Source organism: Elgaria multicarinata, chromosome 12 (assembly GCF_023053635.1).
Source record: "Elgaria multicarinata webbii isolate HBS135686 ecotype San Diego chromosome 12, rElgMul1.1.pri, whole genome shotgun sequence".
Taxonomy (NCBI): domain Eukaryota; kingdom Metazoa; phylum Chordata; class Lepidosauria; order Squamata; family Anguidae; genus Elgaria; species Elgaria multicarinata.
The window spans coordinates 9015598-9041430 of record NC_086182.1 but is presented as its reverse complement, the minus strand read 5'-3'; the positions used below and the strand labels follow the sequence as shown (position 1 = coordinate 9041430).

The 25833-nt window shown below is 47.2% G+C and overlaps 2 protein-coding genes across 2 annotated transcripts in view; both read left to right on the top strand.

Annotated features, from left to right (window-relative positions):
* LOC134407604 (disintegrin and metalloproteinase domain-containing protein 2-like) overlaps positions 1 to 17359 on the top strand; it is a 72428-nt gene extending 55069 nt beyond the window's left edge. Inside the window, exons 18-22 of the mRNA XM_063139472.1 lie at positions 352 to 457; positions 10132 to 10315; positions 12017 to 12097; positions 14971 to 15082; positions 17172 to 17359. Coding sequence (XP_062995542.1) covers positions 352 to 457; positions 10132 to 10315; positions 12017 to 12097; positions 14971 to 15082; positions 17172 to 17359 — 671 coding nt within the window. The remainder of the gene's footprint in view (positions 1 to 351; positions 458 to 10131; positions 10316 to 12016; positions 12098 to 14970; positions 15083 to 17171) is intronic.
* A 5495-nt stretch (positions 17360 to 22854) lies between these two features.
* Positions 22855 to 25833, top strand: part of LOC134407423 (indoleamine 2,3-dioxygenase 2-like) — a 41422-nt gene continuing 38443 nt past the window's right edge. Inside the window, exon 1 of the mRNA XM_063139196.1 lies at positions 22855 to 22953. Within this exon, the coding sequence (XP_062995266.1) occupies positions 22855 to 22953 (99 nt within the window). The remainder of the gene's footprint in view (positions 22954 to 25833) is intronic.

Genomic DNA, 25833 nt, shown 5'->3' with positions numbered 1-25833 from the left:
CGCTCTTTTTAAATGTGCACCCTATATATCGTTGGGCTCAGATTCAGTCATACATTGAGCCACTGAAAGTCATCATACATAGACGTGTCCACGTATGTAGTTGTGATTAATTTAAGTCCTCGATTTCAGTGACTAAATCTGGATCCAACCCGTAGGTTCAGATATGCACATTTTACGCAGATTTGTGTCCTCTTCTGTTCTTCTTTTTTGGTGATGGGTTCCCCCCCCCCCCTTTCTGCAACGTGTAATTGCCACCCCGCTCCAGCAGGGAACAGTGCGTAGGGCCGAGAGAGACGGTTTCTCGTGGGGCACCGTGTCCCTGACGAATTCGGGTCTGTGTTACGTTTGCAGGTTCGAAAAGCGGGTCTCCGCAGTGCTATGAAGAAATCAACAGTCAAAGTGACAGGATGGGACATTGCGGCTCCTCTGCGCGCGGCTACCAGCACTGTCAGTGGAAGTACGTTTTGAAAGAAAGCAAACGCGGTGACAATGTCTCTTTGCTGCAGCGGAAGGCATTGTTGTAACCTGGGGGGATTCCTCGTCTCTTCTCCATGCCTCTTCCTCGTCTCTTCTCCATGCAAGCTACACGATCGCTTTGGGGTCGCACTGGGGGCGCATGGAAGCGCCCTCAGTACGACGTGTGGAATCCCCCCTGTATAAATGAAAACAAGGAAGTTCAGGAAACAGGTAAAAAATGCAATTTTATATACTAAAATATAATGTTACTATATACTAATATACTAAAATAACATACACAGAGCATTTCACAAGTACAATAATACAGCAAGACAATCAGAATGCTAAACAGAAAATGCTCAGTAAACTTGATCCATTTGGCCGGACGCGTTTTGACCCTTGGTCTTCCTCAGTGGCCAGTTTATTTATTTATTTATTTATCATACTTATACCCCGCTCCTCAGCCAAAAAAGGCTCTTGAAGCGGCTTACACTTAGCAAAAAAGACAGTCCCTGCCCTCAGGCTTACAATCTAATAAAGACATGACACACAAGGAACAGGAGTCAAGGAGGGAGGGAGGGAGGGAGGAGAGAGAAAGAAAGAGAGAGAGAGAGAGAGAGAGTCCAGCAGGAACAGGCCCCGATGTTACTTCTGCCTGCTCCTGTCCCCTCGGTCCTTCTTCTTCCCCACAGGGCCAAGATGGCAGTTTGCCCTGTGGGGAGGGGGGAAGAGTCCAGCAGGAGCAGGCCCCGATGTTACTTCTGCCTGCTCCTGTCCCCTCGGTCCTTCTTCTTCCCCACAGGGCCAAGATGGCAGTTTGCCCTGTGGGGGGGGGAAGAGTCCAGCAGGAGCAGGCCCCGATGTTACTTCTGCCTGCTCCTGTCCCCTCGGTCCTTCTTCTTCCCCACAGGGCCAAGATGGCAGTTTGCCCTGTGGGGGGGGGGAAGAGTCCAGCAGGAGCAGGCCCCGATGTTACTTCTGCCTGCTCCTGTCCCCTCGGTCCTTCTTCTTCCCCACAGGGCCAAGATGGCAGTTTGCCCTGTGGGGGGGGGGGGAAGAGTCCAGCAGGAGCAGGCCCCGATGTTACTTCTGCCTGCTCCTGTCCCCTCGGTCCTTCTTCTTCCCCACAGGGCCAAGATGGCAGTTTGCCCTGTGGGGGGGGGGGGAAGAGTCCAGCAGGAGCAGGCCCCGATGTTACTTCTGCCTGCTCCTGTCCCCTCGGTCCTTCTTCTTCCCCACAGGGCCAAGATGGCAGTTTGCCCTGTGGGGGGGGGGGAAGAGTCCAGCAGGAGCAGGCCCCGATGTTACTTCTGCCTGCTCCTGTCCCCTCGGTCCTTCTTCTTCCCCACAGGGCCAAGATGGCAGTTTGCCCTGTGGGGGGGGGGGAAGAGTCCAGCAGGAGCAGGCCCCGATGTTACTTCTGCCTGCTCCTGTCCCCTCGGTCCTTCTTCTTCCCCACAGGGCCAAGATGGCAGTTTGCCCTGTGGGGGGGGGGGGAAGAGTCCAGCAGGAGCAGGCCCCGATGTTACTTCTGCCTGCTCCTGTCCCCTCGGTCCTTCTTCTTCCCCACAGGGCCAAGATGGCAGTTTGCCCTGTGGGGGGGGGGGAAGAGTCCAGCAGAAGCAGGCCCCGATGTTACTTCTGCCTGCTCCTGTCCCCTCGGTTCTTCTTCTTCAGCCACTGCTCACATTATACCAGCATTATCGTGCTTGTGAGCCGTGGCTGTTTGGAATACCTTTCATGGGCTTTCTTTGAATATTTGGACTCATACTGTATATTGTGGGGAGTGACATCTGATTTCGTTTAATTTTTGGAACTTTTAAGTCAGCCCCGAGAGAAAATAGCCCACGGTACTAATCAGCTTGGCAAACTGGCCACTGAGGAAGACCAACGGTCGAAACGCGTCCGGCCAAATGGATCAAGTTTACTGAGCATTTTCTGTTTAGCATTCTGATTCTCTTGTTGTATTATTGTACTTGTGAAATGCTCTGTGTATGTTATTTTTAACATTATATTTTAGTATATAAAATTGCATTTTTTACCTGTTTCCTTAACTTCCTTATTTTCATTTATACTGTGTTAGGTTAAGGTTATCACCTCTCTGGCTCATTGTTGTAACCTGGCCAAACTTGTGTTTGTGCCTTGAGATGTTTGGGGGTGGATATACGGCAGGGGTGCACAACCTGCCATCCTCCAAGGCCTCGACTGCAGCCCTCCAAGGATGCCCTGTCCACCCCACCCTGCCAATTCCCCCACTGCTTGTGCTCTCCAGTTCCCCCAGAGATCCTCTTATAGGGTGTCCTTTGGTCAGATGGCAGAAGAGCTGTACTGACCTTGCTCCCACTGAAAAAGTCGGTGTCAGTTCCCGATTTTTTCAAAGCGCAGCTTCGCAGGAAAGCCCCACGGAGGCTGTGAATCCGCAGCTGCGTCATATAACTGACACAGGATTCGCAGCCACTGTGGGGCTTTTTCTGCATATAGCTAGCCGCCCCTTGAGTTATTCATGCTCAGTGTAGACTCACTGAAATCAATGGGGCAGGCTAGTCGCAACTAATTAAAGTCCCTCTGATTTCACTGACTTGACTCTTAAGCATGATTAATTCTGGATCCTACCTGCTGAAAGGTGAAGTGATTCAGGGCTTTTTTAAAGCAAATTTTCCAACTGCACAAATGCCCTGTCAGACACACACACCTGCCCCCGCCCAAGCAAACACGTTATTTCTCTTTCACGACTGGTCAGATTATCACCAACACCAGTACCTTAAACTTAAAGACAGATTGACAGGCCCATACAGATACCCAGGAATCATAGAATCATAGAATAGCAGAGTTGGAAGGGGCCTACAAGGCCATCGAGTCCAACCCCCTGCTCAATGCAGGAATCCACCCTAAAGCATCCCTGACAGATGGTTGTCCAGCTGTCTCTTGAATGCCTCTAGTGTGGGAGAGCCCACAACCTCCCTAGGTAACTGATTCCACCGTCGCACTGCTTTAATAGTCAGGAAGTTTTTCCTGATGTCCAGCTGGAATCTGGCTTCCTTTAACTTGAGCCCGTTATTCCGTGTCCTGCACTCTGGGAGGATTGAGAAGAGATCCTGGCCCTCCTCTGTGTGACAACCTTTTAAGTATTTGAAGAGTGCTATCATGTCTCCCCTCCATCTTCTCTTCTCCAGGCTAAACATGCCCAGTTCTTTCAGTCTCTCTTCATAGGGCTTTGTTTCTAGACCTCTGATCATCCTGGTTGCCCTCTTCTGAACACGCTCCAGCTTGTCTGCGTCCTTCTTGAATTGTGGAGCCCAGAACTGGACACAATACTCTAGATGAGGCCTAACCAGGGCCAAATAGAGAGGAACCAGTACTTCACATGATTTGGAAGCTATACTTCTATTAATGCAGCCCAAAATAGCATTTGCCTTTCTTGCAGCCATATCGCACTGTTGGCTCATATTCAGCTTGTGATCTACAACAATTCCAAGATCTTTCTCATTTGTAGTATTGCTGAGCCAAGTGTCCCCCATCTTGTAACTGTGCATTTGGTTTCTATTCCCTAAATGTAGAACTTGGCATTTATCCCTATTAAATTTCATTCTGTTGTTTTCAGCCCAGCACTCCAGCCTATCAAGATCACTTTGAAGTCTGTTTCTGTCTTCCAGGGTATTAGCTATCCCACCCAATTTTGTGTCATCTGCAAATTTGATCAGCGTTCCCTGCACCTCCTTGTCCAAATCATTAATAAAAATGTTGAAGAGCACTGGGCCCAGGACTGAGCCCTGCGGCACCCCACTCGTTGCCTCTCCCCAGTTTGAGACGGTTCCATTGATAAGTACTCTTTGAGTCCGATTCTGTAGCCAGCTGTGGATCCACCTAATAGTTGTTCCATCTAGCCCACTTTTAGCTAGTTTGTTAATCAGAATGTCATGTGGTACTTTGTCAAAAGCTTTGCTGAAGTCAAGATATATGACATCCACAGCATTCCCACAGTCCACAAGGGAGGTTACCTTATCAAAAAATGAGATCAAATTAGTCTGACAGGATTTGTTCCTGACAAATAAATGTTGGCTTCTAGTAATCACTGCATTGATTTCAAGGTGTTTACAGATTGACTTCTTTATAATCTGCTCCAGAATTTTCCCAGGGATGGATGTCAGACTGACTGGTCTGTAGTTCCCAGGTTCCTCCTTTTTGCCCTTTTTGAAGATAGGGACAATGTTAGCCCTCCTCCAGTCGTCCGGCACCTCACCCGTCTTCCATGATTTTGCAAAGATAATAGACAAAGGTTCTGAGAGTTCTTCTGCTAGCTCCTTCATTACTCTTGGGTGCAGTTCATCGGGCCCTGGAGATTTAAACTCATTCAAGGAAATTAGGTATTCTTTGACCATTTGTTTATCAATCTCAAACTGCAATCCTGCCCCCTCAACTTCTGCTTCACTTTTTCCAGGGGGGTCATAGACCCGCTTTTGGGAGAAGACCGAGGCAAAGTAGGAATTGAGCATTTCAGCCTTTTCTTTGTCGTCTGTTATCAATTTGCATCCTCATTAAGCAGTTGAACCACCATTTCTTTCCTCTGCCTTTTACTACTCACGTATCTGAAGAAAGCCTTTTTATTGCTTTTAGCATCCCTCACTAATCTCAGCTCATTCACAGCTTTAGCCTTCCTGACGCCATTTCGGCACTTCTGCGCCACTTGTCTGTACTCTGCTTTTGTAGCCTGGCCTTCCTTCCACTTCCTATATGTATCCCTTTTTGTTTTCAGGTCATCTCTAAGCTTTTTGTGGAGCCACATTGGTTTCCTCTGTTGTCTTCTATCTTTTCTCCTTGTTGGAATTGTTTGTAACTGTGCCTTTAAAATTTCATTTTTAAATATTCCCACCCATCCTGCATTCCTTTTCTCATTAGGCTCCCTTGCCACGGGACCTTACTTATTATAGTTCTGAGTTTATTAAAATCAGCTTTCCTAAAATCCAGAGTACGTGTATGGCTATTCTCGACTTTTGTCTCCTTCATAATCAAGAATTCAAGTATGACGTGGTCACTTTCCCCCAGAGTTCCCGTAACTGCCACTTTGTCCACTAAGTCATCCCTATTGGTCAATATCAAGTCAAGGATTGCCGATCCTCTAGTTCTTTCCACCACTTTCTGTAGGAGAAAGTTATCACCCATACATGTCAGGAATTTCTTGGAAGGGCCGCTTTTGGCAGTAATGGTCTCCCAACAGATATCAGGGTAATTGAAGTCCCCCATCACTACTACATCACACTTCCTTGAAACACTGGGAATTTGTTTCTCAAAAGTTTCATCCTCGTCTTCTCCTTGATTGGGTGGTCGGTAGTAGACTCCGATTATCATATTCTTTTTATTCCTAGCCCCATTTATTTTAATCCAGACGCTCTCGATGGGGCTCCCAATCTCATCCGCCTGTATTTCTGTGCAGGGATAGGTATTTTTAACATATAGTGCAACTCCACCTCCCTTTCTATTTCTTCTGTTCTTTTTGAACAAGTTATATCCTTCAATTGCTATATTCCAGTCATGGGAGTCATCCCACCAAGTTTTAGTTATACCTATCAAGTCGTATTTGCCTTCATTTAATAAGAGTTCAAGTTCATTCTTTTTGTTTCCCATGCTCTGGGCATTAGTAGATAGACATCGAAGACCATGTGTTTTATAGTCTGGCTTTGTTCCTACCTTGTTGCAGACACTATTTTGGGACACTGTTGGAGCTGTTCTCTGTACTGTGGTGCATTGGCCTTCAACCATTGTTGCCTCAAAATTTACATCTCCCACCCCCGCAAGATTCCGTTTAACGCCCTCCTGATGAAGTTCTTCATGCTGTGGCTGAACTCATTCTTTTCAGCCCTTGTGAGGTGCAACCCATCCCTTGCCAGCAGTCCATGTTCCAAGTAGCGTAGCCCGTGGTCCCAGAATCCAAAACTCTCACGACGGCACCACCTTCGAAGCCAGTCGTTCATCCGGAGTATTTTTCTTTCCCTTTCTAATCCTCTTCCAAGAACCGGGAGGATGGATGAGAAAACTACCTGGGCCCCAAAGTTCTTCAGTTTCCTTCCCAGAACTTCAAAGTCTGAAATGATTTCTTCGTAGCTCTGCTTGGCGACATCATTTGTTCCCACATGGATGAGAAGAAAGGGGTATGTGTCCGTGGGCTTTATGAGCTTCGGTAACCCTTCAGTCACATCTCTAATCTGTGCTCCAGGGAGACAGCACACCTGGCGAGTCCATGGGTCTTCACGACATACTTGGGTTTCAATCCCATGCAGCACGAAGTCTCCCACAACGACTACTCTTCTCTTCTTCTTGGTTGACCTACCTTCTGCCTCTTGGTCACTGTTGCATGGTGTCTCCTGTACTTCCTCTTCTGCAAACTGTCCTTCAGTCTTATTCTCTAGAAGCTGAAAGCGGTTGCTTAACTCCAATGGCTCCACCGGTGCAGAACGCCCTCTAATTCCTCCTCTCCTAACTGTCACTCTTTTCCAGGGAGTTTCCTCTTCATTGGCTTTCCTCCCCTCAGCATACTCCACTTCTGCTTCAGCTGGCTGTTGTTCTTCAATCTCATGTGCTTCTTGTTGCTGTTGCAGTTCCACCGTTCAGTCTAAGAACTCCTCGACTTCTCTTATTCCTTGGAGGGTGGACACTCGCTGCTCAAGTCCTCTCACTTTTTTTTCCAAAAGTGCCACCAGCTTGCACTTGTTGCAGGTATACGCCATGTTGAGCTCAGGCAGAAACACGAACATTGCACACCCTTTGCAGGTCACCACCTCTAGGGACTCCTTTCCATCCATATTGTCGATTTCTGCTTTGGTTTTTTTCCCAAAGCAGAATTTTTTTCCCCCTTTTTGATTATAGTAGAATTGCCTTTGCTTTGTTGTGTCCTGTCTGAAGTTACACAACTATATGAGTATGTCTTAAGGGAAAGTAAGATCTTTTGGGGTGGGGTTTGTTTTTGGGGGTTTTTTGGTGGTAGTTTTGTGGGGTTTTTTCTCTTTATGTTTTTCTTTGTTTTCCCACCTCTTTTTTTATTTATTTTTTTATTTTTTTATTTTATTTTTTAGAGGCCTCCCCTGCCGAACTCCCCCTCTCAAACTCCTGTTTGCTCTTCCTGTTCGCTCGCTCCCTGGGAATCTAGCTTACTTTTCTAGCTCCTACTTGAGCTGGGCCAGCTGCTCTTCCCTGCTTCTGCTTAGCTCCAAGTCAGGAACCAGAATGAGGTCACTGAAAGGCCAACAACAATCAACAGCAATTAGGCACTGATTGCTGAGTCCAACTGACAATCAGGCCACTCCCCCTTCAGCTCCTGCAGCAACTATCCACACCAACCCTCTGACTCAGCACTCAGGAGCACATGGCAAGCACACGGCCAGGAAGGTCGACAGACCAAGAGAAGTACAGCACTGGTTGTCACCTACAGCCCCCAGTTGAAACCACTGCAACGGATCATCAGTGAACTCAAACCCATCATCACCACAGACATTTCTCTCTCACAAGCCTTGGGAGGCAGGCCAGTCCTGGCCTACAGACAACCTCCCAACCAGCAACAGTACACAGGACAGAGATACAGACAGAGAGACCAGACCATGCAATAGACCCAAGTGCCAGCTTTTACCACTTTTTTCAACTGCACATTATCAGATTTCCAACTGCACATTCCCCCCCACCTCAAACTGCACAATTTGTGTCCCAACTGCACACTAAAAAAAAACCCTGAAGTGGTTTGAATACCAGCTGGCTCGTGCCATCTGCACCCAACCATATTTATTCATTAGTTTATTTATTTCATTTCTATACCGCCCAATAGCCAAAGCTCTCTGGGCGGTTCACAAAAATTAAAACCACAAAGAGCATAATAAAACAACCAACAATTTAAAAACACAAATACAAAATACAATATAAAAAGCACGACCAGGATAAAACCACACCGCAAAAATTGATATAGGTTAAAATATGAGATTAAAACAACCGAGTTTAAATTTAAGTTAAATTAGGTGTTAAAATACTGAGAAAATAAAAAGGTCTTCAGCTGGCGATGAAAGGAAAACAGTGTAGGCACCAAGCGAACCATGTGGTGGTTGGTTGGGTAGTCCTCCAGGAGCAAAGATGTGCCTGTGCCAAATGAAGTCAGAAGGCCAAAGCAACTCGCCCTGTGCTCAACAGCAACATGTAGTCATGCCAAACCATTCAGGCAATGGCCTGTTCTTTTTCACAACAGCCCAGCGGTCCAGGCCAAGCATCAAACTTGTATGTTCCCTGGGCTACCAGCAGGTTTGCACATCTACACCCCTGGGTTTTGATGCTGATTTTCTTCTGTGAACAGAGCAGTGTTCACATTCAAGGAAGGGGGTTTCTTTCCCTCCCCAGTCCCTCTGCAGACACCCCCCCCCCTTTGAAAATCTGCTCCTTTGACTGGGAATGGGATGCGAAGATGCAGATGGAGAGGGAAGATGGTGGAAATGCCCCGACCGCACCCCTTACATGAATGGAGAAGCAATTGAAGTTCTACGTCACTGAGCAATAATGTGTCACGCAGTGCCCTTATGAATGAGCATACAGTTCCCTCAACCCCCCTGGTGCAAATTTGTCCCTGCTGAAAAAGGGCTGGACAGATCAGATCAGAAGGGCCTACGCACATTTATGTAGGGGTAATGCTTTACACAATAGGTCATCTACATAGGAGAATGGCTAGAAGCACACCTTGACACCTCACCCTGTGCAGTTCATAGAATCATAGAATAGTAGAGTTGGAAGGGGACTATAAGGCCATTGAGTCCAACCCCCCACTCAATGCAGTTCATAAAACCTGACCCAATGCTTCATGGTATAAAGAGCTACAGGAAAAGCCTGTGAACATACTGCACTCTGCACTAAATGTGGGCGTTTGAGCACTCTTCTGCAAGAGAAGGAGGGCAGTTTTAATATATTCGTTTGACCTGCATCCTTAATTTTGGACATAGAATGTGAGTTAACCTTGGGATGAAAAAGTCCCGCTGGCAGAGGTGACAGCGGTGCTTACAAATATGGTGGAGGTGCACATATTTATTTATTTGAAATGTTTCTTAGCTGCTTTTCGGAGCAGAAGTGCTCCTAAGGCAGTGTGCAATAAAAAACAACACAGTCTTAAAAAGTAATAACACAGTAAAAACAGCAAAAAACACACTAGGGCCATAGCTAGACCTATGGTTTATCCCTGTATCATCCAGGGGTCAAACCTGTTCATCTAGGTGACACACAGGGGATCCAGTGCTCAGGCAGGGGCGAACCCTGGATGATCCCAGGATAGACGTTAGGTCTAGCTGTGGCCTAAGACAGTGATAAAAGCAGCAACAACAGCAAACATAATCACCAATGGGGGGGATTTTTTTTAATGCTTTGTTCGACTTCAGCCTTCCAAAGCCTAGTGCCCTCCAAATGTGTTAGATTCCCATCATTCCAATGATGGGAGTTGTAGTCCAGCATATCCGGAGGGCACCAGATAGAGGAAAGCTGTTCTACCTCCTAGTCAGTTGTCATATTTTTGAGAAATCCTGTGCCTAGTATGGTGGTATCTTTTCGCACTTTACCGGCTCCTGCTCTAATAGCTGGGTTTGGGGAATTCATTATTTTGGGCCTCTGACGTAGTCTGTGAATGCTACTTCTCCCTCATCCCTTTGTTGTGTTAATTTGCAGGGACCTCAAGTGCGGCAAGTTAGTGTGCGAATACCCAAGTAAAAAACCTTTTGTTATTGAAAATGCAGCTATAATTTATGCAAAGGTGCAGCATCGCTTGTGTGTCACTTTAGACTACATGAAAGGCCCAACAGTGAAGGATACGTTCTTGGTTCAGGACGGTTCCGTCTGTGCGAAGGACAAGGTAAGCGTTTAAACGAGAGACGGTGCAACGACCAAACAGGTGTGTTCTCAGATCCAGATAGCGCTGCACTGCTGGTATGGACAAATGATCTGGAACAGCCCTATTTCACTGTTGCTCCCCAGCAACAGGTGTCCAGTGGCATACAGTCACTGGGTCGTGACTCCCAACGATCAGCCTTACACTGCGCAGTGGAGGGCTCCAATGAGGATCCTTGCCTTCCTTCCTCTTCCTCCAGTCCATCCAACAGGGTGGTCGTAGTGGTGGATGGTAGATGGTAGGGGTAAGTGGTGGTAGTGGTAGATGGCTCTTTGGGGGTTTAGAATTGGTCCTGATGTCATCCTTGCCTATCACCCTCTCTCCTGAGATCCTTTCCACTGGGCAGTTGATGGGAGATGGTGCTTGCCTTACTGAATTTCAAGTGCTTTGTAAGTGGTAAATACTATTACAGTAAATTATAACAATAATATGATGTGATGAGTATAACATGCAGCGATAGACTGACCAAGGTGGTAGAATTCTGGATCATTTTAGATAGCAGGTGTGTGGGAAGGTTTTTGTTTTAGAAAAACACACCCTCCAAATAATAATAAAAAACCCACCTTCCTGCATGTAGCAAATTAGAACCTTAGAGACAGGGAGCTTCTCTACATGAGTGATTTATTCTATGCTCATGATTGACTACTCACAGAAGTTTGCAGGTCCATTACATCAGCGGTCCCCAACCTTTTTGGCACCAGGGACCGATTTCGTGGAAGACAATTTTTCCATGGACCCGGGGTGGGTGGGTTTGAGGGAATGGTTTTGGGAAGCTCCCCCCACCCGCCCCACTCCAGCGTCCTGGCTTCGCTTTGGCTGGGTGGGCGCCCAGCCGAAGTGAAGCCAGGACGCTGGGGCGGGCGGGCGGCTTCGGAACGGCGCACCCAGAAGTCGCTCTCCCAGAGTGGCTTCCGGCCGGGCATGCCATTCCGAAGCTGCCCACCCCCACCCCATTGTCCTGGCTTCACTTCGGCTGGGCAGGCAAGATGGCACCCCGCGCCCAGATATGCTGGGGTGGGGGTTGGTGGGTGAAAGAAGCTCACCTGCATGGCCCAGTTCCTAACAGGCCACGCACCGGTACTGGTCCGTGGCCTGGGGGTTGGGGACCCCTGCATTACATAGTGCTCTCAACCTCCAGGATGACTCTCATGCATCCCTCTGGCAATCTTGCTAAAAAAACCCACACCCACCCAGAGATAACCCAGTATCTAAAATAATTGCAGATTAATTCCACCACTAGATGCCGGTGTTTCATTGAGCTTTATGAAAAATTCATCAGAGGGGAAGGTTTCAATTACAAATCACTTGGTCACATCTGAAGGCTCTGTAGTGAATGCGGAACGGCCTGACAAAAAAAGGCTGGTAAGGGGGCATTTCCCCGCCCCCTTAATGTAGAGATGCAGGGTTATGCTAAACCTTTTCTTTAATATACTAACTTGCTACATGAAGGGAGCTTTTTACATATGTATGGGGCCAGGAAACCATTTTAAAATATGGCAATTTAAAACGGCGTAATCCAGAATCCTGCCAGTCAGTCTAATAGCTCTTTCTGCATAACTTGTAGAACTGAGTCAATTTCTGGGTGTCACTATTGGTGACCAACATGCATGAAATGATCCATTAAATAAAGAAAAGAAAAAGATCTTCTCTATTGTTATTTTTTAGATTTGCATGAACCAGAAGTGTGTGGATAGGGCTGTAATAAAAGCCACTTGCGATCCAATAAAGAATTGCCACAATAATGGAGTGAGTAAATTCAGCTGTTCTTTAAAAAGCATCATATATGAGACCTAAATGGGTTTAGCAGGCGTTCTGTCTCCTGGGGAATCCTGGGAATTGTAGTTTTGTGAGAAGAAGCTAGGTGGAGCACCTTCACCAATATGCTATTCCTAAGATCCTTTGGGGAAGTTCTAGCAATGAAAGTAAAATGTAATAAAACCGGTCCAAGTCTGTAGTACAGATGCAGATGTTAATATGTTCTGAATGACCAGGAACTTTTCATTGGGTTAAAATCTTTCCTGGTCAACTTTTCTAATGAAGAGCTGGGCTGCCTTTTCCCATCAGCTTTTGATTTTGAAAATTCTGGCGTCTGGTTAGGATTAGGGGCAGAGCCTTGGACAGGTCAAGGGATGGAGCCTAACGGGTTCCCGCAGCAGCGAAGCTGACAATAAAAGCTTCCATCAGTAGCTCCAGGGCTGGTGCTGATGGATATGTTGGGTCATGTCCTGCTGCAGCGGTGCAAGGGTAGAGCTCCAGGATCAGCACCAAATATCAGTACGAGGTCAGTTGACCATCTGAGCACACAGCGACTTCCAGAGAAGAGTTAGATGATCAGAGAAATACAAGGAAGAGTCTGGGAACTGGTGTGCAGACTTCATTCCAGCGCCCTGTGCCTAGAACTGAAGCCCTTTAAATTTGTTGGTGTGGTGGCAGGTTTTGAAACGCAGAAACTCATCATCACAGTTGCCATAGCCACCCCCTTCCCCCACGGAGAGAGGCCCAAAATGCTGGCTGCTGTTTTGCTCCATGTCAGCAAACCGATTCTAGCAGTTTTCATATCTACCAGGAGCAGGTTTTTGATGACGCTCTTGGGTCTTAACTGCCCGTTCCAGACCAAGCCGCTCCAAAGTACAGGGAGAGCTCACAAGGATATGCTCTTGTCTAGAAAATTCATCTCAGAATCATAGAATCGTAGAGTCGTAAGGGGCCAATAAGGCCATCGAGTCCATCCCCCTGCTCAATGCAGGAATCCACCTGAAAGCATGCCTGACGGAGGGCTGTCTAGATGCCTCTTGAAAGCCTGTAGGGTGAGAGAGCCCACCATCTCTCAGGTCATTGGTTCCATTGTCAAATTGCTCTCATGGTCAGGAAGTTTTTCCTGATGTCCCGCCGGAATCTGGCTTCCTGTAACTTGAGCCTATTATTCCGTGTCCTGCACTCTGGGAAGATTGAGAAGAGATCCCGGCCCTCCTCTGTGTGACAACCTTTCAGGTACTTGAAGAGTGCCTGCCGCTCCCTCCCCTCAAGTACTGTGAGGATTGCCGCTAAGTTCTGGGAGAACAGGGAATTCTGAAGTGGGTGACAGATGAAAATCCCTGCTAACCAAAAAGAGCCTTGGCTTGATTACACCACTGCTTTTACGCCTAAGCCTTCAGACCCTACTCAGAGCAGAGCTGCAGGTCATCTGTGTCACCTGAGGAATGGTCTATTTGCAAGCAGAGCCTTCTTCATGAGGAATCCTTATTCCTCAGCAGGTGCTTCTGCATTATTCCCTGGGGCCCGGGGACCGCTCGGTGTCTGCTTGAGTCCAAGGCGGGGTGGGTGGGTACCTATGTCACGAGGAGAAGGCACGGTGCCATCTCCCCCGAGGGCCCAGGATCCCACTGATCTGCCTCAAGATCCCTAGACACAGGCAGCTCCTCCATGATGTCAGCTCATCCTCCAAAGAGGAACCTTCCAGAGGGGGCATCATGGGCTGAGTCTTTGCTTGTCTTCCGGTTTGGGTGGAAGGAGCTGCACAGGGAAGGAAGTGGCTATGAGAGATCAATTCCTCCAGCTGCCGCTGCCACCAGGCTTCCTCCTTGCTCTGCCACCACCCACCCACCCACCCACCTGGCCTGCCTGTCTGCCTCAGTTCAATAGAACCTGACTTTGGGGGGCAGCTGCAGGGGAAGCAGACACAAGATGATGATGATGATGATGATGATTTACATTTCTATACTGCCCCATAGCAGAAGCTGTCTGGAGCGGTTTACATAAGATTAAAACAATTAAAAAGAAGATACAAAATTTTAAACCACAAAACCATACAACATACACAGAAACGTATATCTAAGAACAACTAAAAACACTTTATAAACAATTACAAAAACAGATCCAGGATTGACGAAGCTCATCATATATTGCTAAATACCTGGGAAAAGAGAAAAGTTTTAACCTGGCACTGAAAAGAATAGCAATGTTGGCACCAGGTGGGCCTCGTTGGGGAGATAATTCCATAATTGGGGGCCCACCACTGAGAAGGCCCTCTCCCTTGTTGCTATCCTCTGAGCTTCCCTCAGAGGAGGCACCCGGAGAAGGGCCTTAGATGTTGAACGTAGCATACGGGTAGGTTCATGTCGGGAAAGGCGTTCTGTCAGGTATTGTGGTCCCAATCCGTGTAAGGCTTTATAGGTTAGAACCAGCACTGAGCTCAACAGTTGGCCTCTTAAAACCTGTAGATAGTGGGCCACCGTCAGGAGCTGCTGGGGCTCAAATGGGGAACCTTGGGGGTCTTCATACAGCTGCCCCATGCAGTGAGCCTCTGAATGTTGTAGGATCTGCCTAACGCAGCTTAATATTCTCAGGCCCTGGATAAACTCTGCCCACCAAGGCTAGCTGTTGGATCCTCCCAGGCAGGAAGGATGATAAGAAGGCTTCCTGTTTCATTTATTTATTTGTAATGCTTATGTACTGCTTAATATAATACAATTCTTAAGTGGTGATTGCTACTATCTTGCTGTATATTACTAGACTTTGAGGCACCAGTTAGAAAAGCATGGTGGGAGGTGGGGACGAGAACTGGCTGCATCCAGCGAAATAACGATGGCTTCTTTCCTTCCACTCCCCGTGCGATCTAGGTTTGCAACAACAGAGGTAACTGTCATTGCGAAATGGGCTGGGCCCCACCTAACTGCACGACAGAAGAAAAGGGAGGCATAGGAGGAAGCATTGATAGCACCTACCGAAGTGGTTGGTTGATGTTGTTGGTTTTAATGACTTTTTATGCGTTTCAGTACATCCCTTTTCAGAAAGTACGATTAATTTTAAGCAACGCATCTCAAATAACTTGAAAACGGTAGCGAGGCAGCACTTCCCTTTGGGGAAGTGATACTGGCTCACCTTCAGCAAAGCTTATTCTTCTATAAGCTCGATAATTTTATCTTCAATCATGTGTTCTATTAACTTTTTGCCAATCCCTTTAAAAATAATTGGTGTTACATTGGCTGCTTTCTAATATATGGAGCCTAATTTTAGGAAAAGGCTACCTATTTTTGTTAGAAGGTAGCAATTCCACATTTTTAAGAACTCTTATGTGGATGCTGTCCGGACCTGGGGCTTGTCTATACGGCTTCTTTACCCTGACCTAAATGCGTGGATTTGTGTTTTATTTATTTATTTATTTATTTATTTATTTATTACATTTTTATACCGCCCAATAGCCGAAGCTCTCTGGGCGGTTCACAAAAATTAAAACCACAGTAAAACACCCAACAGGTTAAAACACAATTATGAAATACAATATAAAAAGCGCAACCAGGATAAAACCACACAGCAAAGTTACATGACGCAGCCATCCATTCGCCTCAGCGCTGGGTTGTAACTGCAATAATGCGCATATTTGCATTCGCGATTTACCGCGACTTTTAGATTGTACCGTGTTATGGCTGTGTGTCTTTGGGGGAGTTATGTCAGATTTTGACATGTGGGTGGAGCTTTGAAGGTAGGATAATGTGATTGGCCCATTTCCCGATTTTGCACCAATCCTCTGCCTCCTTCTTTCGCGCCGCTTTTAGTTTGAAGTCTCTCTGCAGAGCTCCCCAGAGAAAGCTTCTTAAAACATATTAATTCCTCTCTCTCTCTCTCTCTCTACCGTATTTCTTCGATTCTAAGACGCATTTCCCCCCCATATAAACGTCTCTAAAAACGGAATGAATCGCGGGTCATTTATTATTTCTTAGAATCAAAGCTTTTTTTCCGTTGGTGGTACTGAAATTAGTGTGCATCTTACAATCGATGGCATCTTAGAATCTAAGAAATACTATATATATATATATATATATATATATATATATATATATATATAATTTCTGTACTGCTTAAAATGCGAAGCTCTCTGGGTGGTTCACAAAAAGAAAGAGAGGGAAACGGGCAGCTAGACGAGATGTGCTGCCTCCTTCCTTTCCCTCTGTAGCCTCGTTCCCCCCCCCCCAGTTCATGGAGGCTGTTCCTTTGAATTTCCTTACGAGGAGCAATGGGAACAAAGCGGGAAACAGGCAGGCAGACTCCTTACTTTCCCTCTGTAGCCTCGTCCGCCCCCTCCCCCCTGCTCCTGCTCGGTTTGTGTGTTATATTAGTCTGCGGTGCTCCGCAAATAAGATTTATAGCTTTGTTGGCTTCTAATGTGCACATTAATAACTCACTTTAAAAAAAAATGCAGGAAATAAATCGCTGTTGCTGCTGCAGTGTGGCACTCTTTACCTACATTCGAATGAACAAAAAATCAGGTTTTTATTTAATGAGGAGCTATCCCACTGTCGTATAGACGAGGGCCTGGTGATTCGTTAGTCTTTAGTTGCTAAGCCCTAAAACTTAGTATCTTGTCACTTCTATTTGTCTCAGTTCTTCATACCCTGCTGCAGACGTTTCTGTCCTAATGTCTTCTTCAGGAAATGTCTTTAAGAATTAAGATCCTGAGAAGAGACCTCCTGGATCGGGCCCCAGGCTTATCTAGTTCAGCATCTTGGTTCCCCCAGTGACCAACCAGATGCTTCTGTTTCCCATGAGCTGGTGTTCAGAGGCGTGCTGCCTCTGTTCCCGGAGGAAGCAAATAGCCATGATGGATAGTAGGCATTGATGGCTGTTCCTTCCATGAATTTGTCTGATCCTGTTTAAAGCCCTCAAGCCATCACCACACCTTTTGTCAGTGAATACCGTAGTTTAGCAATGCGCTTCTCTGAATGCAAATTCATTCCATGTCTCTGCAATCTCTCTACCCTCCTGTAAACTGCGCCAAGGAGTGAGAAGCATGTAACTCAATATGGTTGTTTTTCCTTGCTAGGTCCACTTCTGAGCAAACATCACGGCATTAATACCACGACAAGGAACTGGCTTCTGATAGGTTTCTTTCTTTTCCTGCCTGTTGCTGTCGGGTCCGTCATCATAGTCATAAAACTAAGAGACGTCTTCTCAAAAGTGAAAGTGGAGGAGGAAGAAGATGAGGAAGAAGATTATGATAAGGAAGGGTAACTTGATTTTGTTTGCCTGTCTATCAGATTACCAACCTGCCCAATCACTGAGGTCATCCGAGGACATGCTCCTGGTGGTTCCACGTGGACTTATGGCCTGATTGGGATCCACCAGGAGAAAAGTCTTTAGTGTGGTGGCCCCTTCTCTGTGGAACTCCCTGCCCCTGGAGGTCGGGCAGGTGCCAACACTACGCTGCTTCCAGCGTTTATCACTCAGTCTTCTTTCTGAAGATGATTTGCTGTGATCAGGCTGGAGAAGTGGACATTACAGATTTTGAATTGTTTTCATTTTTTGCACGTTCCCTAAAATACCATGTACATTTTCCTCCCCTGTAGATCTAAAGCTGAAGGAGCAAACCAGGCAAACACTGCCAGGTAAATTTCTTCTGTCTAACCCCGTACTTGCAATCTTTCTTGGCTGCAAAAAAAAAGGAAAAGGCTGTAGAAGTTATGCTTCTACAGTTGAAGACTTCATGCTTCGCCTGTATCTGAGGCAGTAAGCCTGTGTGCACAAGTTGCTGGGGAACATGGGTGGGAGGGTGCTGTTGCACCATGTCCTGCTTGTGGGTCTTTGGTCAACAGCTGGTTGGACACTGTACGAACAGTGTGCTTGGTCTGATCCATCACGGCTCTTCTTATGTTCTTAAGATCTCCAGTTCAATCCCTGGCATTTCCAGATAGAGCTGAGGAAAAAAACCTCCTCCCAGCCAGAATAGAGAATACGCTGCTAGTTGAACCAATGGGCTGCCTCGGTGTAAGGCAGCTCCCGACCTTCCTATCACCCTTCCTGTTTAAATCCTGAAAGCCACATGAGCATTTGATAGCTGCAGTTTTGATTGTCAGGCCTGTTCAGGCATTTTCCTTCTTTGCTACCACGATTATGTCTTCTCCTTGAAGTAGGAGGCAAGCATCCCTTGATGCTCACTCCCTGGCGCACATGAAGCTACCTTTATGCTGAGTCATTCCGAGTGAGGAAATGGCACGCTGTCAACACCAGATTCATTGCTGCTTGCAGTGGGCGCTAAAGTACATTTTTAAGGAGAAGAGGAAAAACGCGTGTGGGTTTTCATCGTGGCACTATTATTAATTAAATTACCTTTATATACCATCCAATATGTACATATGGGAGGAGATGACCGTTCAGGTAGCCTGCCACGCTGTTTAGGACTTTAACGTTAAAACCAGGAATTTGGATCATCCAGTTTATCTGGTGTGATGGCATGGGATGCTGCAACCTTGATGAAGCTAAGCGGGTCTAGGCCTGGTCAGTTTCTGGAAGGGCGACTACCAGGGAACCCCGTGTACATTGAGTCCTGCATTGAGCAGGGGGTTGGACTCGATGGCCTTGTAGGCCCCTTCCAACTCTATGTTTCTATGATGATTCTATGATGGATGGGGGCCGAACATGAACAGGCAGCTAGGGATGTCTGTGCTCGCTGAGCACTTGCCAAACTGCTGCCACTGGATAGCCCAGAGAGCACTGTGGGGCTGCCCGCCCCCTCAGCAAGCGGCCATTTCCCCCAATGAATGCCGCTAGCGTTGCATGGACGCCTGTAATGTTGCATAAATGGCCCATTTACGGGCCGCCATTTACACAGCATGACATTTCTGGAAACCCCCAAGCTGATATTTTCATGCAAAATGGCGGCTCGCTGAGGGGTTGGGCAGCTTCTGGGTGATCGTGGACCTCTCAGCGAACAGAGTCCAGGAGGCTGCGGGGGTGGGGAGAGGGTCTGCTGAACTCCACCCTCCCTTGGACTCCCTCGACATCCCTTCTGGCAGCCAATGCAGATGGGAAAGTATTGGCGTAATATGACCATGCTGGCCAGTTCCCGTTAACAGTTCTGCTTGCCCTGTTTTGGACCAGCTAACACAGAAAGTCCCAGTCCCAGTCCTCCTTTTAAAACTCTCCTGTTTGTCATTCCCTTGCCCTGGGAAGGATTGGAGAGGGATGTCCAAGCACAGCAGCTTCACCCACTCCCCAGGATACCCTGGAGTGCAAAATAGGTCTTAAAACTTGTCCCCTCAGAGAACGGAGGAGTCCTCGTTGGCAGGGAGCCTGAGATTTAATCTTTACGGCAGGTGTACAGAACCTCGTCCCCCCAATTTGGCCCACCTGGGATGCCAGCCCAGCCCTCTGGGGTTCCCCAGATAGCCATGCACCCTTCAAATGTTCTCATCCCCCAAACGTGGATTGTTCGGTGGTTTCCTGACTTCCGCGCAGACTGTCCCCCATTCGAAAAGTTTGAAATGCATCTCCTTAGGCTTAGTTCCCAGCAGTAACGGCTTTAAGCTAAACTATGCTGGTCCTCTGGCCCCAGCCATTTTGCCTTCTGCCACACCCAGCCTTGGCATGCAGCCCCCGAGAGCATCTTCGGAATGGACTTCCGGCTGAAAGAGCTTCAACGCCCCTTTCTTACGGCCTGAGGTTGGGGCCTCACTTAGTGAGCTACTTGAGACTCTCTCTAGGCAGGTCTTAGAAACAGGGCAGTGCAACATCAGCTTTACTGACTGGGAGGCACTGGGAAGATTCCGAGCCAGGCTGGGCCTGGTATAAGTACCCTTTCCCTTGTCTGGTCTCTTCTACCTGCCACTTCAGCTTCTCCAGTTCAACCTCTTTCTCCAGCAGCTGCCCTCAGGGATTCTAGACACCCCCCTCTCTAGCCTAGACACTTGGTTTTGGAGCCAACGTTGGGTTCCTCCCTAGGATCATGTAGACCACGCTAGCTCTTTTGAACTATCAGCAGCACAGGGAATGGCTCTGCATGTCTTTGAATGAAGTAGCCACAGGCACATGGCAGCTGAAGTGTCTGCACACATTCCTGCTTGATGAACGTTCTTGAATTTCTGCTCTGTTTCATGCTCTGCTCCACAGTGTATAGGCAACAAGAAAAGAAGCTGTGGACATGGTTACCAGATGGCCAAAAGAGGCAGAAGACGTTCCTTCTCTCCAAGAAGTGCAAAGCAACAAAATAATAATAATAATAATTTGAATCTCTTTATAAAGTGTAATTATTGAAGCAAACACTGTTTGCTGCTGCTTCAGTTTCTACAATAAAATGCCTATGTTCTAAAAACACTTTTGACTAAGATGTGTGGTATCTTTGGGGCAGGTGAGCTTGGCCTACTGGGGAAGGTGGAAGACGATGAGACTGGTTGGACCACAGGACTGAAGTTGGCCTGGGCCGCCTTCTCGTGGAGGGGGTGGTGAGGAGTGGGGTGATGGTGGTCCCTGGAGTGACGGTGATCCCTGGAGAAGGGGTGTCCGGGCCAGCCTGTGGAGGAGCAGTAACTTCCTTCAAAGTGCCCTGGTCAGCCACTGGACAGGAAGTCCAAGACAGAACAAGGAGCAAGGAAGGTGAGGGCAGTGAGAGAAGGAGATGAAGAAGAACATCTATCCAGCCCAGCCATTGCTAGGGAGGTCAGGGCAGGAGGAGCTGAACACAGGGAAGGAATATGAGATGCTGGAGCTCTCAAACCAAGTTTCCTGCTATGAGACTTCCACACCTTCTCTCCTGCATTACAAAGATAATACGGCTCAGTTTGAACAACACGTTAAGTCAATGGTTTTAGAACTCCACGGTGGACTTTTTACACTACCATTGAGAAATGTGTTGTCTGGTGGGAAGACTCCATCCCACGGTGGGTTTTTTTGGAAAACACTGCATGCTGAATATCCATGCTGTGCAGAGGAGAGTTCCTGCACAATTGTTGTGTTTCGTGTTGTGACGAAGGGTCCGTGGAGTTTTCCATTGTGTTGAGTTGACTTTTCCCACTGGCTACAGAGTTCCCTGGCAAGAGCAGCGAAAGGAGTGAGTGCCGCTCTTGGAGAGCCGCTGGGATTTTTTTTTTAAATTCCTGCAGCAATGGCTGATGGGATATCATTGGGAGGACTGGGGGAGGAGGGAGGGTGGAGGAACCGCCAATCAAACGTCACGATGGATTTTACTCAACTTCACGGTAGCCTCCAGTCACACAATGGTGGAGTTAGAACACGTGTGAGGAGTACCTCCTAAAAACTCAACTGTTGAGTTTTCACGCTGCATTGACTAGCGTGTTGTCTGAACTGAGCCATTATCTGCTGAAGGAACTGTAGACTGAATTGTCTTGCTCAGAGACATCACCTAGGCAGCATTCTAAAGCCCCGCCAGCTCACCCAGGAAACCAGTGCAGTTCCCTCTGTCTCCATAAAGCCTCAGCACCGGGAATTGTCCTTCTGTCTGGGTGACTAGCAGCATATATTTCTGATGGTGCCCTTGGAATGTGTGGACACAGTCCAGCTCTTTGCTCAATGCTGGATCTACAATGCAGATTGCAACTACAGGAACCCTGACGGATGGCAATTTAACCTCTGCTTGAATACCACCAGCTGAGGAGTCCACCACCTCCCAAGGCATTCTGTTCCACTATCAAACATCTTACATTTCTCCTCCCAATGTTTAACCAAACTCCGTTTCCCTGCAATCTCCACTCATTGGTTCTAATCCTGCCCTCTGGAGCAAAAGAGAACACATCTGCTCCATCTTCTACCTGAGAGCTTTTCAGATATTTGGAGAAAGCGATAATGTCTTCCTTTAATCTTCTCTTCTCCAGGCTAAGCGTACCCAGCTCTTTCAACTATTCTTCATAGAACTTGGTTTCCAAGCCATTCGTCACACGGATTAACCTCTTGTGAGACTTTCCACTTTGTCAATGGCCTCCTTAAAATGTGGCACCCAGAACTGGACTCAGTACTCCAGATGTGACTTGGCCAACACAGGAAAGAGTAGGATGGTTACGTCTTGTGACCTGGACACAATGCTTCTTTTAATGCACCCTAAGATTACATTGTAACACTGACTGCTCATGTTCTGCTTGTGATCCGCTAAGACACCTAAATTCCTTTTCACATGTACTGCTCCCCTATACTGTACTTGTGCCTTTGATCTTGTTTTGCACCTAAATCTAGGACTTTCTGCTGAATTTCATCTTGTTATTTTCAGGCCAGTGTTCCAGCTTATCAAGCTTTCTTCACACCAGCATTACAGGTTCATGTGACTGTGTTGTACTTATCCGTGGTTATATGTACCTCCTTCCGTTTCCTGTACATTAATTTTTAAGGTCTCTGCTCATGATAGGGCTTCCTGGGTAGCCACGCTCTCTTTAGATGCTTTCCATTCGTTCCTTCTCAGTAGAGTATTTTGCAGTTGTGCCTTTGGTATTACACTTTTCAGAATCTCCCATCCCTCTTGAACTATTTTCTCCTTTAGAATGTGATCTACTTAAGGCCTTATCAGCAGTCTTCACTGCTGTTTACCCAGTTCCCTGGCCATTGGTCAGTGAGGATTCTACACCCAGGCCAAAGGTACGGCATTGCACAATCATCCGGTTGTAATTTGGAGACCATCCCTATAGCTTGGCCGGCCGGCCCCCACTATCAGGGTCTGAGCCTCTCCCAACGCAGTAGGCCCCACAATTCCACAACGAGTTCTCAGATCTGGCTGCACTCTGATAAGGATGGAGATGAATAACGAGCATGCAAAAGAACAGCTACCATTCACGTTGCGGAGATTTCATATTTCTGAAGAGTATGGCTTCCTTCTTCCAAATCCGCTGGTAGGAATGTATTTGTGCCAAAGCTGTTTGTGTCAAAAGGGACGGATGGGGGAGAAGGTCGAGAGAGACAGGAAGGAAAGATGGTCAAAGACCTTCAAGAAGAGGGATTTGCATGTGTTTTATTGATGTCTAATTGCATGTATGAACCTGCTGAGTTGTGGAAAGGAAGGATGGGAGGAGGTTGGTCCTCTGGGCTGAACACTCATGGGATTCAACAGGCTGAGGGAAAGAAAGCAAAAAAGAAGAGGAACTTAAAAGCAGAAAAACTTAAATCCTCAGATCGGTTAATAGCAAAAAAGGAAGGCACTAGGAACTGCAAGTCTGTGGATGCCCTTTGCCTGTAGCCCCAAGTGTGCATGTAGAGTAGTTTCTGAATGAATAGAGAAGCGAGGGCCTCCTCTAAGGTATTATTTAGTGCAGCCTTCCACAGCCTGGTACCCACCAGATTTGTTTGGCTACAACTCCCAGCACCCCCAACTAACAGCAATTGACTGAGCTGGCTAGGGGTGATGGGATATGTAGTCTAGCATATATGGTGGACACACTGTTGGGGAAGGCTGCTCTAGTCATATCAAAGTTTCGCATGAGATCAATTACGTTCTGCTGGAATGGACCAAAATTCCTTCCAGTCGTCCAGCGTCTTTTTCAAACGGTGGCCATCTGGATGCCTCTAGGAAATCTGGAAGCAGGGCACGCAGGCAACAGCCCTCTCCTGTCACTGCTTCTCATTTACTTCCACTGAAACCTGGAGGTTCCATATGCCCCTCAGGGCTATTAGCCATTGATAGACCTCCATGAATTTGTTTAACACACCTAAACTACTGGCCACCACCATAGTGCGAGTCTAAGGATGCAGGAAGGATCTTAAGGATGCAGACGCGCAGTCCATCTAGGCTGCCATAATCTTATCAACAGAGGTCCTCCAGATGTTCCAGAGGTCAGGGTGCAGAATCTCAGGAGCCAAATCCAACCTGTCTGAGGTCCCAATCCAGCCCTGTGGGGTTCCCCAGATGGATAGTCTCTTGCTAGATGAGAACAAAGGGTTATTTTAAAAATAATATTAGGAGTTTGGTTTTTAGCTATAATAATAAAGAGGGGTGTGTGTGTGTATTGGTGTCTGTTTGTCAGCATCGTAGCTCCAACAGTATGAAACTTAGACATCTGAAACTTGATACACATACTAATGGGACCCTAGATGTTCACACCTCAGGGTTATTTTGTTTTTAAAGTGCATTAATTTAATTTAATTTAATTTAATTTAAATGTGCCCATGAGTTTGAAGCCTGCAGTGCTGTCTTCAGTCACTAGGCGACAATTCTCTGACCAGCACATAGCTTTGCAGTTGATACATTTTGAAGTGTGTGTGTGTGTGTATAGTGTGAGAAGCAGAATTATACAGCTCCCCTAACCCCTGTTGTGAAGCAGCCACCCTGGGGGAAATGCAGTGGACAGCCCCCCCTTCCTCAGAGGGCTATAGGGCTGCACCATGGCAGGGGCTGTGCCCATGGCTTCACTCAGACAGGGCAAGCACAATATGTTCAACTCTGACCCCTGTGTAACTTTGCTTAAAGGCTTCACTGCATCAAACAAGGGGCTCTTCCCACCTGTGCAAAGCTGGGTCCATTCGCTAGTGTACAATTTGGCAGATATCCATTGTTCTAGAGAGTGCTGTTGATATTGTATATATTAGTTTCTGCTAGCACAACGTAAATAGCACTTGCAACTGGAAACTGTTGGATCCTCCTCTATATTTCAAAGTTTCCACTGGTATGGCCTTCTCTCCCTATTCTTGCTTTGGTGCTACCCTCTAGGGAGCAGTAGCTTTTGACTAGCACAGGGATTACACTCCTAATAGGTTCAGGAAGCTGCTCTTATTGAATGTTAAAGTGAGCCCCAATAGCACAATGGTTTCACAGTGTGCCTATATGCAGCGAAATCCTTGTTTACATCTCTGCACCCAGGGGGCTGTCTACACGTGGGGAAAGCCCCGTGGTGGCTGTGGATCTGTGCTCTGTTTGTTAGACAACGCAGGCACAGGTTCGTAGCCACCATGTGGCTTCCCCACAATACTGAATTTTGAAAGACTCGGGGATTTACCCCCAACTTTTTCAAATGGAGCGACATTGACACGGTGCTTCTGATGTGTAACATCGCTATGCAGCCAATCTGGGGCCATCTTGGGGGCGGAGCCTGGTGGAAGGCGACCAGCAATTGGTCGCCTTCCACCAGGAAGATGGCGGGGCTGGCTCTTGGACCCAGATGGCTGCCCAGAACCCCTGCATTCCCTCCTTGGGAGAGGAAAGTGCAGGGTTGAGGAGGGAGGCGGCCCCATGGTCTGTAAAACAGGAACAATAATACTGGCCTAATTTGCAGGGTTCTTGTGAGCAGTACCGCGACAATCTACCTGAAGAATTTAGCCCCCTTAAACATGAATTGTGTCAAAGTGCATGACACAGACAAAGAGGCTGTGGGGCTTTCCTAAGGTTCACCAGGGTTATAGAATACTTGGAAGCCTGCTTGCAGAGAGGTCTATGCATGTAGGCTTTCCTCTGCAAACATCCATTAGGGTGGCCGTTCATGCATCTCAAAAAAAGAGGACACCAAGTTACATAAACTATGCATGTGCTAATTTATAGAGTGAGATGCAAATGTAAAAAGAACTGCTGGGACTTATTACATTTCACCGTAGTAGGGAAGACTGTGACCAGCTGAGATGTATGCCTGCTCAGTCGCTTGCGTTGGTGTTAAACGTTGTTGGGCAACTTCAAGACCCATCTGCTGCTCTCCCTTGATGGGGTTCTTTATCTTTAAGCTGGACATGGACTGGACAACCCTTCAAAAAGAGGGCATGCTTGAAACAAAGGAATGTCCCAAGAGAGC